This window comes from Protomyctophum parallelum (genome assembly GCF_964188405.1).
Source record: "Protomyctophum parallelum genome assembly, chromosome: 4".
In the NCBI taxonomy this organism is placed as follows: Eukaryota; Metazoa; Chordata; class Actinopteri; order Myctophiformes; family Myctophidae; genus Protomyctophum; species Protomyctophum parallelum.
This window is the reverse complement of record NC_139700.1, coordinates 30,220,455-30,236,413: the sequence shown is the minus strand read 5'-3', so window position 1 is coordinate 30,236,413 and position 15,959 is coordinate 30,220,455. Positions and strand designations below refer to the sequence as shown.

General features: G+C 43.5%; 1 protein-coding gene across 2 annotated transcripts in view; it reads right to left on the bottom strand.

The window, feature by feature from the left end:
* LOC310858012 (PDZ domain-containing RING finger protein 4) overlaps window positions 1-15,959 on the bottom strand; it is a 198,843-nt gene that overhangs the window by 5,164 nt on the left and 177,720 nt on the right. For both annotated transcript variants that reach the window (XM_083764058.1, XM_083764059.1), the window contains 4 exons: window positions 8,943-9,041; window positions 3,046-3,108; window positions 1,356-1,457; window positions 235-363 (listed from right to left, as the gene is read on the bottom strand). In XM_083764058.1, the coding sequence (XP_083620184.1) occupies window positions 235-363; window positions 1,356-1,457; window positions 3,046-3,108; window positions 8,943-9,041 (393 nt within the window). The remainder of the gene's footprint in view (window positions 1-234; window positions 364-1,355; window positions 1,458-3,045; window positions 3,109-8,942; window positions 9,042-15,959) is intronic.

The window sequence follows — 15,959 nt, the reverse complement described above, 5'->3', positions numbered from 1 at the left end:
ATGAATAAAAACGTGGGTTTTCGGGGCAGGCATGATTGGGGACAAACAAAGTTCAACGGTTTTCATCACATAATTTATGTCCGGTGCTCTCTTCTGTCACATGCTAAACGCTAAGACACCGCAACCTCGCTCCAGGTGTGATAAATTGTGTTTTGGTCACACTGCCAAGCGGTCACACAAATCCATTTCACTCTGCCAATTAGTGGGTGCAAACGAGGCTCCTAGGACTCCCACCTGTTGGTTCTCCTGCTCCTCCTGGAGAGCAGCCAGCTCCACCTCCTCTCTCTGCTGCTCCTCCAGCATCTCCATCTTCAGCTGCTCCAGGAACTCACTGTGCTCATCGTCCAGCCACGCCTCCTCCAGCTGGAGAGAGTATATTGATTCAAATTAGGTCTGCATCTGTGAATGTTTTGACTGATTGCCGTTTGATTGGCGTTTTCATTGACAAAATGTCATATGGACACAATGTCGCTGGCGCCGCTCGGGTGTAACGAAAACAAAGACATAGAAATTCAGTAGACAGTCTTAAACACTTTAACTTAAATACGTTTCGTTGCTATTGATGTTGTTGTCTTCTTTTGTGTGAGGGAAGGTATATGTAAGGTTGTTGGTCTTTTAAAAATTGAAAATGCTATAATTAAAGTAATTAAAAAAAAGTTTTTCAAAAATAGGAAAAATCACAATCGTAATCGTAATATGACAAAGTAGGGCCTTCATTGACGAAAAAACATACAAAATTGAAGTATGGTGATTTGGCGGTTCCTGCCAAACAGCGATTACATATCTGTCACACAAAGAAAGCTTGAGAGCTTATTTCCATCGCCAGGTTGAAAGTGGTTAAGACTTTAGATTTACTATGTGGAGAGACTTAATTTAATTACAAAGTATCCTCCATTGCTCCGGCTCCTCTACGCTCCTCTGTGGCTGAGCTCCGGCAACGACTCTCAGCAGCATGGCCATGGGCCTGAACACACTCTACATTAGCATGCCATTATAGCTTTTATGGTTTACCGTTGGAAGTCAATTACAGCAACGCCACATAAAAATAAAACATGATGAGGTGTCCCAGTGCTAGCTACTGTATACCACTACCACTGGGAGTAGACTAGAGTGGTGAATAGGAAGGTTGGCTACAGCACAGCACCGATGTTTATTATGAGGCCATACACAGAGTAAGTGGTGGAGCCCCGGGGCTGTGAACAGTATGCTTTGTTTACCTAATTTGAGCCTACACACTACATGTCAGTGAGTTCCTTAATTGACCAAATGCAAATGGCTGTAATTTGCTTGTGTGTGCATTATGGCCAATGCCTCAAAGGGTCTGCTTTGGGGATTATATTGGATGTGCAATTCACCTGCAATTCTGGTCTGGCAACGAGCAAGATGATGTTTCTGCAGTCTTCGTTGGAGAGCGCTGCCACAGCCTCCTGTCTGTCCTGCACATCCTGACCGTTTATCTGAGGGAACCATACAGACATACATGATACACCATATTGAAACACAGACCCAAGTGTGCACTGTACACGCACGCACTCACGCACCCATCCACAGTACACATGCGTACACGCACACGCACGCACGCACACACACACACACACACACACACACACACACACACACACACACACACACACACACACACACACACACACACACACACACACACACACAATATTCTCTCTCCTATAACAAAAGAATAAGGCCACAATCAAAGTGGCACTGCACAATAATCTCCACTCCAGAGGCGAATGCCAGCAGTCTCCAGTTTATGAGGCTAGACGAGGCGTTGATTATGAATGGAACAGTGGCCAGGGGTTGGCGGAACTGTTGTGTTCACTAAAGTATCCGGCAGCATACATACATCTAGCTGCACAATTAACTGGCCGGTGACAGGGGACGTCCATCTTTTTGCGGGCAGAGTAATGGCCCTGTCACTGTTGGATAATAGTGGCACAGTACTGGACTGCCTCGCAAACAACCCCCCATTCCTGGATCAAAACACACACGCCAGCGTACAATTAGGCCAGCAAAGTGCATTATCTCTGACCATACCGCAGTTACACATCCCTCCTCTGTCCCTGAAAAAATAATCACCAGCACAGAATATTCATCTCTCTGCCACGTCTGTGCTTCTCCTAACTCTGCACAATGAACTCATTAAAGCATACACACAGCATAAACAGAATCTATTATGATGACACTCGGTTGCTAAAACATCCACCTGCTAGTGCAATAGTAGCCCACATTCATTAGTGCTGTCCCATTACCTACTGGTAGCCTATTCAAAATGACCACCAATTTCAACCATAACATTAGAATTAGTGGCTAGGAATTAGGACTGGGAAATATATCAATATTATATCGATATTGTGATGTCACACTGTGACACTAGATATCGTCTGAATATCGTAATGCTGAATAATAATGGCTTGTTGATCAAAATGGTAAAAAAAAAAAAAAAAAACTCTTTGCGTTGTGAGGATGTGCATCAGCTATTTTAGAAAGAAACTGACCATGATACTGACTCGTTATCGAGGTATTTGGTAAAACATTGTGATATTTACTGTTACTGTCCATACCACCCAGCACTACTCTCTGAATCACCTGTGCCCAAACAATAATCACCCATCATCCAGCAAACCATAGCAATGGTGTTGTGGGCTGCCTTTAGCCCACGCACGCACGCACGCACGCACGCACGCACGCACGCACGCACGCACACACACACCTCTTCAACATCCCTGCCTAAAGATGGAACTAGGGGCTAATAACATTCATCCCAGAGGGGTGTAAGGGAGCTGTGATACTACTACGACTCTTAAAAAGCCCTAGTGGTGCTGAGTCTGTAAGTAAAACGGAGGAGGGTGTATTTCTCCCCCCTCTAACCAGTTCCTTCTTTAATGTTCTGCCATTAAAAATGAATGGGCTCTCTCGTGCTGTGAGACAACGGTGGAGCACAACCAAATAAAGGGCTTTTACATAGAATCTAAATGAGAGCTGGTGGAAGAGGAATGCTGATGAGGGCGACGTCCTTCAGTACTGTACCTGTAAAATGCGATCCCCCTCTCGGATGCGGCCATCCCTGGCAGCGATGCTGTTTGGGCCAATCTGTATAAAAAGAGATAAGATTTGATATAGGTCACTTGTTCAGTCACACATGATATGAATGTTATTTAAATAGACGTACAGTACAGTACAGTACAGTACAGTACAGTACAGTACAGTACAGTACAGTACAGTACAGTACAGTACAGTACAGTACAGTACAGTACAGTACAGTACAGTACAGTACAGTACAGTACAGTACAGTACTGTACAGTTTGCAATTATCTACACTTTCTACAGTAATAGTATAGCATGTTGTTTAGATGATAGGTTTGATGTTCAGCTGGTATATCCTAGTTTCTTTGTATGGTTTTCCTTACACTCTGGTTAGTCTGATCTTAATTGTTTTAAGCTGCACTGGAAAAGACTGACTAAATGCCTAAATTGTCAATTGTAAGAGATAATAACGTCCCTGCTGGCTCACAGAAAACGAAAAGAATGTCTCTCAATCTCGCAAATCCATTTTCAAGACATCCTTCTGTTGCACATGGCAGTATAGTCTAGACATACAGTCTAGACTCATAATAACACAGAAACTTCCTTGGAAACGATCAGGTTTCCAAGGAAGTGTAGTGTAGTTAACTTGACACCTCACTTCCAGAGGAAGACACTTGCTGTCAAAAACCATTATCGCAGCTGCCTGGTCACGTACGTATCGAGGCCACTTTCACCTGCTCTGCTGGCTAATAGAAATCCACACAATTCAATTCAATTCAATTCAAAGGGCTTTATTGGCATGAGAAAACATACGTTTACATTGCCAAAGCAGAAAGAACAATACAGCAAAACAAAAATGGTGTACATTTGAAAGTCAGAATCTTCAATAGATCAATTTCTATGTACCAAGATCACTCGATGCAGGTATAGTGCAGGAATATACACAATGATTAGTCTTTAGGGTGGTTGTGTTCCCTTTGATATCCTTCTCCTATCACAGCAACTCACAAATCTTGCTGCTGTGTTTGCACATTGTTGTACTTCGCCCAGCAGATATGGGAGTTTTTTGTCATTGTTCATGTTTTCAAAATCTCCGTGTGTGGTTGTAACACACACACACACACACACACACACACACACACACACACACACACACACACACACACACACACACACACACACACACACACACACACACACACACACACACACACACACACACACCTGTCAGTACTGTACATGTGTGAGCTAAAGGAGAGTAGAACTTGACCATGATGCCACTGCTCAGAACATTTAGCAGTTGCTTTTTCAGCTGACTTTAACCGGCAACCCACCTCAGTCGCTGTATTTAATTAAATGTATTCAATTAAATTCAAATCACCTACAGTAAAATGTTTCACCACCCCAAGAGCGTTTGGTTACAATAAAACTATATTAACCACAGCATATATACTACACCATAAAGTCTTACGCCATACACTGATTGATACACCAGAAGCTTCTCATAGTATCTATAAATGGCACCTCAGCCCCTGATCGGGAGACGCACATGCGGCTTGTATAAATAATGCCAGTTGAGCGAGGGGGCAGGACACTCTTTCATCGGCCAATCAATTGGCGACTGGGGCCATTCGTTTCACTCTGTCCAATCAGATGGGATCTCCGGAGATGGTTATAGGCCCAGCGGTGTTCCATCTTCATGATAGTGCAGCACGCCACGGAGGGAGCGCTCATTAAGGAGGAAGGTCACCAGACTGGACTGGGACTCCGTCTGGGAGCATCAGGGGACTGGATCAGTGGTGTCTGGTCTCAGCCACAACAATGTTTTTCCCCTTTTTTTATGGTAGCCACAACAATGGTTTCATGAAACAGAGAAACTGGGTGAGTGTCCTGTGTGGGTTTATGAAGAAACACACTATCTTTGCATAATAAACAAATATATAACTAGAAAGATCAGATCAGCCAACGCAGGGAAGCTGGAAGTACCCTCACTAAAAACGCCGGGACAACGCTCCACACGTCCCAAACTCTTCTCCCTTCTGGCTCCAAAACTGTGGAATGCACTTCCCATTGCAGTCAGAACTGCAGCATCACTCCCAATCTTCCGCCGTAGCCTGAAAACCCACCTTTTCAGACTCCATCATGGCCCATAGCACTTACCCTACCCCCTTAGATAGCATTTATGTTGCCTTAGATAGCATTTGATACAGACTTATAGCATGTTATGTAGACAGCACTATAATTGTATTGTATTTAGTCATAGCACGCCATAGTACATATGTATAGCATAGTAGTAAATATGTATAGTTTATATGTATATATAGTATTATATGTATAGTGTATGTATAGTTTCATTATATGTATGTATAGTTTCATTATATAGATATTCCACTGTTACTTTCTTAGCTTACGCATGTTTCATGATAAATGCTTTTATGTGATGTATTCCCATGCTTTTGTTCTTGCTTAAATGTAAGTCGCTCTGGATTAAGAGCGTCTGCTAAATGCCTAAATTGTAAATTGTAAAGGGATGATCAATAAAGAGCAAATCTCTGCCAGGAGGAATGCCCTACCTCCCTCCATCTTTCCGTTTGTCTGGGGCTTATGATGACAATGTTTTGGGTTTGTGCGTGAGTACGAAAAGTCACAGAGGGGGGACAGAGATATAAGAGTCAAGAGAGGACTGTCAACATCATTACGGTGCAACCAGAATCACCAATTCAATCAGCCAAAACAAGTTATTTTCAAATCTAGCATTCAGCATGTACACATTTGTCATGTCAGTTAGTTTTGGTATATGCATTGGCAAACATCAACGCTCAACTCTTTCAAGTGGCTATAGACTGACTTAAAACAGCTTGGAATTAGTTGCATGTTCATGGACGTTGATACATGATGCATTGCACGCATCATTCATGTCATGTATGGTTGAAAAACATTGTCCCCTGGCAGAGATAATAATGATACAATAAATCTATAATGGCAGTATTTAATCATGCCATTTGGTGATGTAAAATGTAGTGCAACAAACACAACCACAGATTGCGAGTGAGAACAGAACCGAACGCCAGCAGCATCCATAAGATCGAGTAAGGTTGAGGAAACCAAAGAACACTGCCGTTGGTGCACAGCTCATGCTGTAAGCAGTTGAATTAAGAGCATAAGGAAGGCAGGTCAATTCAGTTTGTTTTCATAATGACCTTGTGCTAGCTGCTCTCTCTCTCTCTCTCTCTCTCTCTCTGATCTGGCGTCTTACGAAAGATCACAGTGTACGAAACACGTCGTCTGACACGTCTGGCACACACAGTTATATTCACACGCAGCAGGCTCATCTGAATGCAGCTCGCTCCACTCGCCTTGTACTGTTTTTCACAGAGCCAGAACCTGAGGACAGGCTGCCAGGAGCCACAAGAAAGAGAGAGAGAGAGACAGACAGACTGCACTGATCTGTATTCCACACGGACAGACAGACTGCACTGATCTGTATTCCACACGGACAGACAGACTGCACTGATCTGTATTCCACACGGACAGACAGACTGCACTGATCTGTATTCCACACGGGTCAGGGACCAGTACCTTGCAGGTTCTGACTGAGCCACTTCAAACGCAGCAGAGAAACTTGTTTGGCGGAACGGGAGAATGGTATTTTACTTTTACATGCTGTCAAAGAGTGGTATATAACAGTGATCCTTCCCACAATTTCACCCCCCATTTGGTAAGATATTTATCTCTGGGGCTCCAATCTACATGTTTACTGGTACAGTAGGTAATAATAATAATAATAATAATAATAATAACAACAATAATAACAATAATAATAATGTTTACTTAAAGTTCAAAGTGCACAAAGTGCTTTACAGGGCAGAACAGAAAAAGGTAGGTATAGGGAGTAAGTACAGTATAGAGAGAACAGTGAAACTTGTCCTGTACATTCTCTACATCACTGTTTCCCAAACAGTGATGTTTGGTCACGAACCCATTTTGATGGGTCAAGAGTAAATATATATACCCCCCTCCCCTTTAAGAAAGCCTTTCAACAATTAAAAACAATTCTAGCATTTTTCAAAAGTTGTTCATAATTTAAAAAAAATCTAATGATTTCCATTAATGAAAAACCTTTAAAAAACTTTAAGAAGTAGTGAAAATGAAAATAGCGGCTCTACAAGCTCACAATATGGCACAAAGTGATGCGTTGTGGGCTTGTAGATCTCTTATTTTCACTAGTTTGGGTCCCGTGAAAAACGTCTAAGTTCTGTTTTGGGTCTTGAGCAAAAACATTTGGGAACCACTGCTCTAGATGTATTTAATTGTACATTTAATAATGGTGAAGATTAACAATCAATCATTTGACTGGGGACCCTCAAAACCCCCTCAAGCACCTCTGTTTGGCCAGGGACCACAAACTGACAAGGTTCTATTGGCTGACAAATATCTCTCCTGTTTTATCTCTGTGCCAATGGGCTGATACAGACCTTTTTAGTTAGTGTGATCACGCACGTTGAAAAACATTCAATAATCTCATTCGCTCTTGATAAATAGGTTCAATCGTGAGATTATTTCTCCTGACAGAAACTCGCTCTACTCACATGAATATTAGACTATACTAAATTGAAATAGAGAGTGGAATATTAAATGACACATTTGATGTACAGCACAGTTCGGCCTATATGATCTAGAAAACTACTGTAGTCTTTCTACAAAGCATGTACTGTATGCAACGATAATGCAACACTTCAAAGAGGTGAGAAATACATAGAAGATTTCAAAGCATGGCTCTTTATTTCAGATTATTCCCATTTCCTATTATTGCACTGCTATATCTTGTAGGGGACGATTAATATTGCATGTTTGCCGTAGCATCACCAGGAGTTGGTAAAGAACAACAAAGTAACACTGTCAAGAGGATGAGAATAGATTTCAGGTGTGGCAGTTTCTAGATCAGTAATTCTCGAACCTTTTAATTCCAAGAGCCCAGTTTGATATACCGGTATGTACATTAGCCAACAGAATGTTATGCTTATTTTTTTTATTGATAGGTTTTAAATATACACTGCTGGTCCTGAGTACGATTTTTGTTTTATATGTGCAAACATGTAAAGTGAACCTTGAACCTTGAGAACAGACTCCCCCATTTCACTGTATATATGTATGAATGGTCTCATTTGTACACTTACAGTCCTGTAAGGCAGGGGTTCTCAACCCGTGGGTCGCGACCCCTCAAGGGGGGTCGCCAAATTATTTTGGGGGCTCTTCTAACTTGAACAGTGGTGGAAAAGTTACAAAAAATTGGTAATATATGACCTATTACAGTTACTAAAAAGTAATATTACTTTACATATTGCTCCCTGCCAAAAGTATCTACTGTAGTTACTTATTACTTTACTTGGGATTCTTTCCGCCCCTGAGTAATGGCATCTTATTCTTTTGTCCCCAAAAGAGTCACACTATACCCAGTTTGTTCCGGATGGTTTAAGGCCCGCCCTTCCACATCCAATAATTCATGTACAGACAAGTGCACATTGTCTTATCCGCTCTATAGAGTCTAGATCTAGACCGGATCAGCAGCCTCTATCCCAACCCAGTCTACCATTAATAAACACTCAAGCCCACAGTACCACCAAGGCTTGTGAAAGTAGTAATGTTACTTTTGGAAAATAGTAACATATTAGTAATATTATCACTCAAATTGTAAAGTAATTAGTTATATATATACTATTTACTGGAAAATAATATCGAAAATGTTTGGACATTTTGAATAATGTTATTACATCAATCTTCTCTTCTGGAGGTCCCTGGCAAAACCTTTTCATATTCGGGGTCTATGGCCAAATACTTACAACATGAAAAAGTTTGAGGAAAAGTGATAGATAGATTTGTAAGGTGTGCAATCTTCTCACCTCACTGACATAGATGTCCACATCATCTTCCTCGTCTGTCCTGTAGCAGAGCGTCAGCCCCAGCTTCTCCTGGTTGTTGAGTCGACACAGCTCCACCTCCTGCACAAAACAAACGATAGAACTACGGTTCTAGATTCATCTTAACCACTTAGTTGAACCCCATGCATGCAGCATCCATATTCTGGGCATACCTGCCAACATTAGATTAGATTAGATGTCTTTATTATCCACAAGGGAAAATTGTTTTGCTCAGATCATTAGACACTGAAAGTAAGTAGTTAGTAGCCTTGCCAGCCATGAGGCCCATAGGGCAGGAGCCTATCTCCTGTTTCTGTAGCGTGAGGCAGCTTGATGTACAAGTACACCCCCTGCCTGGACATGAAGCTAGTATATTGCAGGGATTTACCCCCAATCCAACCCTTGCTGCTGAGTGTCAAGCAGGGAGGCACTGGGTCCCATTTTTAGAGTCTTTGGTATGACCCGGCCGGGGATTGAACCCCGACCTCCCAGTCTCAGGGCGGACACTCTAACCACAAGGACACTGAGCTGAAAACATACAGACAAATCATAAGAAAAACTAAAGGGTTTCCTCCACCATTATACAGCGATGGCACGACGCCATGGCTGAAATATAATATGGCACCATGGCTAACATCTAGTCAACATTATGCAATGTTACTCCTATACACGTACACGACACGGCTCAATAATTATTTGTATTGTTGTATATTCTGTGAATTAACTATAGTCTACACACAATTAAAATGGCTGAAAATCACTGAGTTAAACTGTAGACTCTACAGCTATTTAAATTTTAAGGACTCCCAAATTAAATTGATATAAATTAGCTCATTTAACTCAGAGTGTGGGCTAGTGAGGCTAAAAATGGTAGGACTAGCTAGTGCTCACATCAGATAGACTCTTTTCATTCATATACATTATAGGCTACTGTCTTGTATTCAATCATAATGCCTGTCACCTTTTTTAGACATCTGTTTTTAGATATCAATTTGATGCATTGCTGTTTTGTTGCCTCATTTAGGCCTATTGCATTTATGCAATTAATCAAATTAATTAATTAATCAAACTTTTTCGGCACCCTGGCCAGCACCACGGCAAAGCTTTTTTTCCTGCAGGAAACACAAATTAAAATTAGTAGAGGTTCTGATAAACAGTTTACCCTTTCACGTGAAGAGTGTTGGCACTTTCTGGGGGAAACATTTGGCAAAAATGGCTGATCTACAAACTCACAAATGCGGTTATTTCTGGCAAAGAGATTTGATGTAGACAGTTGTAACTGTCCAGTTCTCTAACAAGAGGGTCTAAGGGCAGAATTTTCGTTCGAGGTCCCTAAAGCCACTATTTGGGGATTTAGCATTGGGGAAGTGGTTATTTTGGTCACCTGCCTAAATCCCTAAAACACCTCTGCTACACGTTACATTATATGCATAGGTGTGGTTTGGGCGTTACAATAATGTCTAACTGCGGTGATAACTAATCACCGTGCCACATGCCATTGAGATCCATTATCCGTTGCCCGTTATGCCCAGTGCTATATTGCTTCCTAGCCTTACAGTCTATGGCTGCTCATAGCCCATGGAAGAGTGATGCGTTGCTGCCTTGAAGTCTCACTTGTGGCAACACATGACCACACCTCTAGGCGCAAATACTGGCATAATGGATAGCGGGTGACGCTGGACCAAAATACCATTTAGGGACAGAGCAAGCTCCTATACTTATAATTCTCGGGCAGCAGCTGACTTGCGGGCAGCGTCGCGGGTAACGGCAGTGCCTGCCACTGAGTTAATGCCTGCCACTGAGTCATTATCAGGAGATCCAGACAACTAGAGCACACTGTTTAAAAGCAGTAATTGTTGTAATTTTTCTTTTTTTTAAATATATTTTTATCCCACGATTTTGTAACCCATTTTTCACCCCTGTGCCTAATGTAATCCTGGGCTCTACACACCCTCCGCCAACCTGGGGAGAGCAACGGACTTAACTCATGCTTCCTTCATGCTTGAGTGTCCAAGTTGCTCCTTTACACCTGACAGGGGGGAGTTTCCCTGGTTGGACGTAGCGCGTGGAAGGAACACGTTATTCCAACCAGTTCCTTTCCCCTCCATCAGGCACCCCGGCTGGCCAGGGGGAGGCAGTTTAGAGACCAGGATTACTGCATGTTTTTGTGAGGGTACCTACCCTAGGGGACACAGGGAGAACATGCAAACTCTACACAGAAAGGCCCTTTCGCCAACCCCGCCTTCGGGTATGGGCACTGATGACACGGAGGAGGAAACACGCCGCCAGCACCCACAGCGCCCCGAGCGGGAAACGAACCCAGGACCTTCTAGCTGTGAGGCGACAGCACTACCAAGTGTGCCACCGTGCCCCCATTGTTGTCATTTGTGACAGATAATGTCAAGTGGCACATTATAAGATCAGATTATTGATCCCCGGTGTCCCCGCAATTTCTTCGCCTAAGCCTACTGTATAATGACATGCAAATAACCCACAAATGTTGGTTAAAAGACATCTAATAAAGTCCAGGAGTTATTTCCATTGTGGTCTTCTCACAGATAAACCAAAAAGATGAAGAATCGGCCCAGGCCGTAGCGTAACGGTCTGGGCACCGGACTGGTAATCCAGTCGCAGTGTGCCGCGGGTTCGACTCCCGGACCCGACACGGCCTTTACTGCATGTCATCCCCCCATCTCTCTCCCGTTTCCTGTCAGCCTACTGTCTGTCCCTTCAAAAATCAATAAAAGGCGTAAGCCGCAAAAAAATATCTTAAAAAAAAAAAAAAGATGATGAATAATGTCAATCAAGTGTGGCAAAGAAATGTTTTAGCAAAATATCACAAAACGCATAAACTAACATAATAACAACTACAAACAAGTGTCTGAAAGTGCAAAACATTTTAGCGAAAGCAAATTTACTGTGTGTAAATAAATAAGAAACTTATATGAAGCTCTTAGAAGTGGCCATGAATGCCATAAAATGCATGCTGAACTCTCGATAGTGTGCCAACAATGACCGCATTAAGATTCAGATATGCTGCTGTAACATTCTTCAAACTCCACCAGCTCAAACACCTCTCTTGATTCTAAGACGCTTATTGACGCTGGGCTGCCGTCGCTCATCCAAGCAAGTCTGAGTGAGAGAGTGTTTGATGATTAAAGCCGTTTTCGGCATCAGTGGCTCGATCGGAGATGCTTTGATAAATGTCAGAGGACCTCCAGTTCTTCTGTTGTTGCAAGCTGTTGCCGAGTACTAGAATATTAGATTATTATAAATAAAGTATAATTATGGTAATACTATTCACTCATTGTAGTGCCACTAAAGTATTCCTCGTCTTGTCCCGCCGGGAAGTGGCACCAAACTATTGACTTACAAATGAGCAAATTTCCCCATGGGCTTTTTGGACCACCCTCCTGTTTGTATATGCATCATTTAAGCCTTTTTTAAGCTCATAAACAGCAAGTGAGATGAACATTAGCTAGAGTTAGTGTTTAAAAATGGCACACTTTCCACTCGTCCCCAATATGTGAGTTATGATTAACCCATTTTGACCTGACAACAGATTCTAAAAAATGTCTTCTAAATCATGACAGTTTTCTGAAAAACCTCATGTTTCTCGTCGTTCTCAAACATTTTTATGTCAAGGACCCCCAAAATTACATGTAATTGGCAGCCGACCTCCATCTGAAAAGATGTTGTTCCAGGGACCCCCCCAAGACGCAACATTTTTACGATTAAAAGAAAATAGCAGACCTACAAGTTCATAGCGTGGCACTCGGTGCTGCGCTATGAGCTTGTAGCTAAAGCATACCATAATGCTTAAAACACCAAAAGGGGTTCCCACCAAAAATATCACTGATAAGAGCATCTGTCACTGGATAAGAGCATCTGCTAAATGCCTAAATTGTAAACTCTAGAATGGTCAAATATCAAGACAAAATGTAGTTGCATAATGATAATTGATTTTGCTTCATGTTTACACGCATGTGTTCTATTCATTTTCTAATTATATAAAATACACCACACAAGGACCCAAACAGCCAAAAAGACAAAACAAAACGGCTTGATGCGTTTTAGTTTGCTCTTTCCCCCACAGACAGTTCATACGCAGCTTATGTCCCATTTTTGCTGCTACTTCTAACAACAAGCAGACCAGCCTGCAGAGCCTCTCTTCATGCTTAACCACGTCAAGGCTGTTGAAGGGAATCAACTGTGAAATGGCCTCTCCTCTCTGAAGGTCTTCATTAGAGCAGAAACACACCAACTCTTTCAGCAGCCAAGAGCTGGTAGAATTGAGGGGGGGGGGGGGGGGGGGTGGGGGGTGGGGTGAAGGTGGGTTGTGGGCATGGAGGGGGGGTTGTCTGGGGGGGCTCAGACGGGTCTGTATAATTCTGTAGGGAGAAACCGAGAGGTCCATTTCCTCCTCTTCTCTCTGACATCCGAGGGTTGGCTGGTTACATGTGTCAGACGTGGCATTGGGGAAATGGAGAAGTAACAGACCATTGGAAGGGATGGGGGGGGACATTGAGCTGCCACCTGATGCCTCTCACCATCCTCTTGCGATGCTAACCTCCACCCCCTGCTGTCCATACCCCAGCAGTAAAAGCAACAAAATATTAATGTATTTCCTTTTTGCCTTTTAACCTTCGGCCAACTTTTCAGAAGGAGTGAGTGCATTTTCCGGCAGCAGCACCTGGGCCATCTGCTGTGTGTGAAATTATTAATTTAGAAATATTCAATGTCAGGGTTTAATATGGTTTATCACATTACAACACACATACGGGCTGATCATCAGGATCATTCACTCTGTCGATCAATAACGCTTTATGTCATTTTATTTGATATGATGCACAATCCCTGTAATCCCTGCAGAGCCGAAGAGTTTGATCAATCCTCAAGGGGGCCCGTTCCCCCCCCAGCAGCCCCGCCTCCCCACCCCCCTGCCACCGCAGCGGGGAAAAAAAGAAGTTGTTGTTTTCGCTGGTACTTTTAAAGCAGCTTCTATAGGCCAATGTCCGGACTATATTATTGTCTCCACCAGGCCGAAGGCATGGGGGGAGAGTATGTTTTGCACTCCGTCCGTCCGTCCGTGTGTGTGTGTGTGTGTGTCCGTCCGTCCGTCCGTGTGTCCGTGAGCAGCTAATCTCGGCCACCGTTAACCCGGTCGATGCCAAATTTTGCACACACACTCCCTGGATGCCAACGATGAACCTCTGCCCCAAAATTTCCAGAACGGCCTGTTATAGCGCCACCAGGAGGCCGCTTTGTGCAAAACAAGTTTTTGCACAGTACACCTACAGATTTTCGCGCAAATTGGTACACAGTCTCTCTAGAGCCATTCAACGAAACGGGTCTTTCAGATTTCTCAGACTCCATCCTGATTGGTTAAGATTGGCTTCCAAAGTTCACAGGAGTGCTCAGTTTCAAACAAAATGCTGCAAATCATGAACACATCGCGTGATTTCCGTGAAATTGTGCACGCACATTCCCACTAGGCCCAGGAAGAAATGCCACATGAACAATTTCAACTCAGCCTCAACGTGGCGCTATAACTGGCCGAAAAGTGTTTTTACCTCTAATTTACTTTTGTTGCCCTTTTATCCAACCACCAGATGAAGGCAAGCTGCAATGTCCTACATTCCTATCCTGGTGGAGACCTGTGCCCAGAAGGGCACTTTTTCTAGTTATTATTATTATGAGAGAGAGAGAGAGAGAGAGAGAGAGGGAGAGAGGGAGATAGAGAGAGAGGGAGATAGAGAGAGATACGGAGGGAGAGAGAGAGATATATATATATATATATATACGGACTTATGGAGGGAGGAGGGGGAGAGAGAGGGAAAGTGAGAGGGGTTGCTGGGATCGGTGCGGAGTGATTGATTGATTGATTGCGCGGTGGCGGCAGCCGGTCAGGGTAGAGAGAGACGCTGAATCACTTTTTTGTGCACGCAAATCTGCGAGAAATGTCACGATTGCACTGTAGTGTAGTTGGAAACAATTGCTCTCAAAGACGGGGCATTTTCATCATGGTGCTCCTTGAACCAGGCGAGTCTCTTTGGTGAATTCTTTTTTTTACTTAAAATTTTTATCCCACGATTTTGTAACCCAGTTTTCTTTTCACCCAGTGCCAATTATCTAATGTAATCCTGGGCGCTACACTTCCTCTGCCAACCTGGGGGGGCAGCGGACTGACCTCTTGCCTCCTTCTATGCATGAGGAGTCCAAGCTGCTTCTTTTCACCTGACAGAGGGGAATTTCCCCGGCCGGACGTAGCGCGTGGAAGGGACACGTTATTCCGACCAGTTCCTTTCCCCTCCATCAGGCGCCCCGGCTGGCCAGGGGGAGGTAGTTTTAGAGACCAGGATTACGGCATGTTTTTGTGAGGGTATCTACCCTAGGGGACACGGGGAGAACATGCAAACTCCACACAGAAAGGCCCTATCGCCAACCCCCGCCTCGGGTGAATTCTTCATCAGTGTTATTATGTCACGACTCAAGAACAACTACCATGAAATTCTGACACGCTTTGATGGACATCTGGCTAGGTGAAAACAAAAGAAACCCGATTAGCATTTGAGTACTTTTTAACACCTCTTGGACGGCCGACGGAGTAGTCTCTCAAGACAGACTGTTGCCTCGCAACAGTTGAGGAACAACAGGGGAGGCGCTGTTTTCCCGAATATTTGACGATGGGATTCTCAGATTGCCGGCGGAGAGGTCCAAAATGTTCGGAATTCCCAGAAAATCTGTAATGTAAATGTAAAATGTCCACGAAAATCTTCATGGGGGCCTAAAGGGGCCCTGGGAGTCTTCACGGGGGCTGTGGCCCGTGGCCCCCACAGACTCTACGTGGTTGAATCCCTGTATCCCTATAGCCACCTCACGTGGACACGTGCAGTTAGTGTGCCTATGTGCAGCCGTACAAGCAATCTCCCACAGAGAGAAAGGAAATATGCCCGAGTTCTGTCATTTCATCTTCTCTGACGGCGTCAAACCTGACAG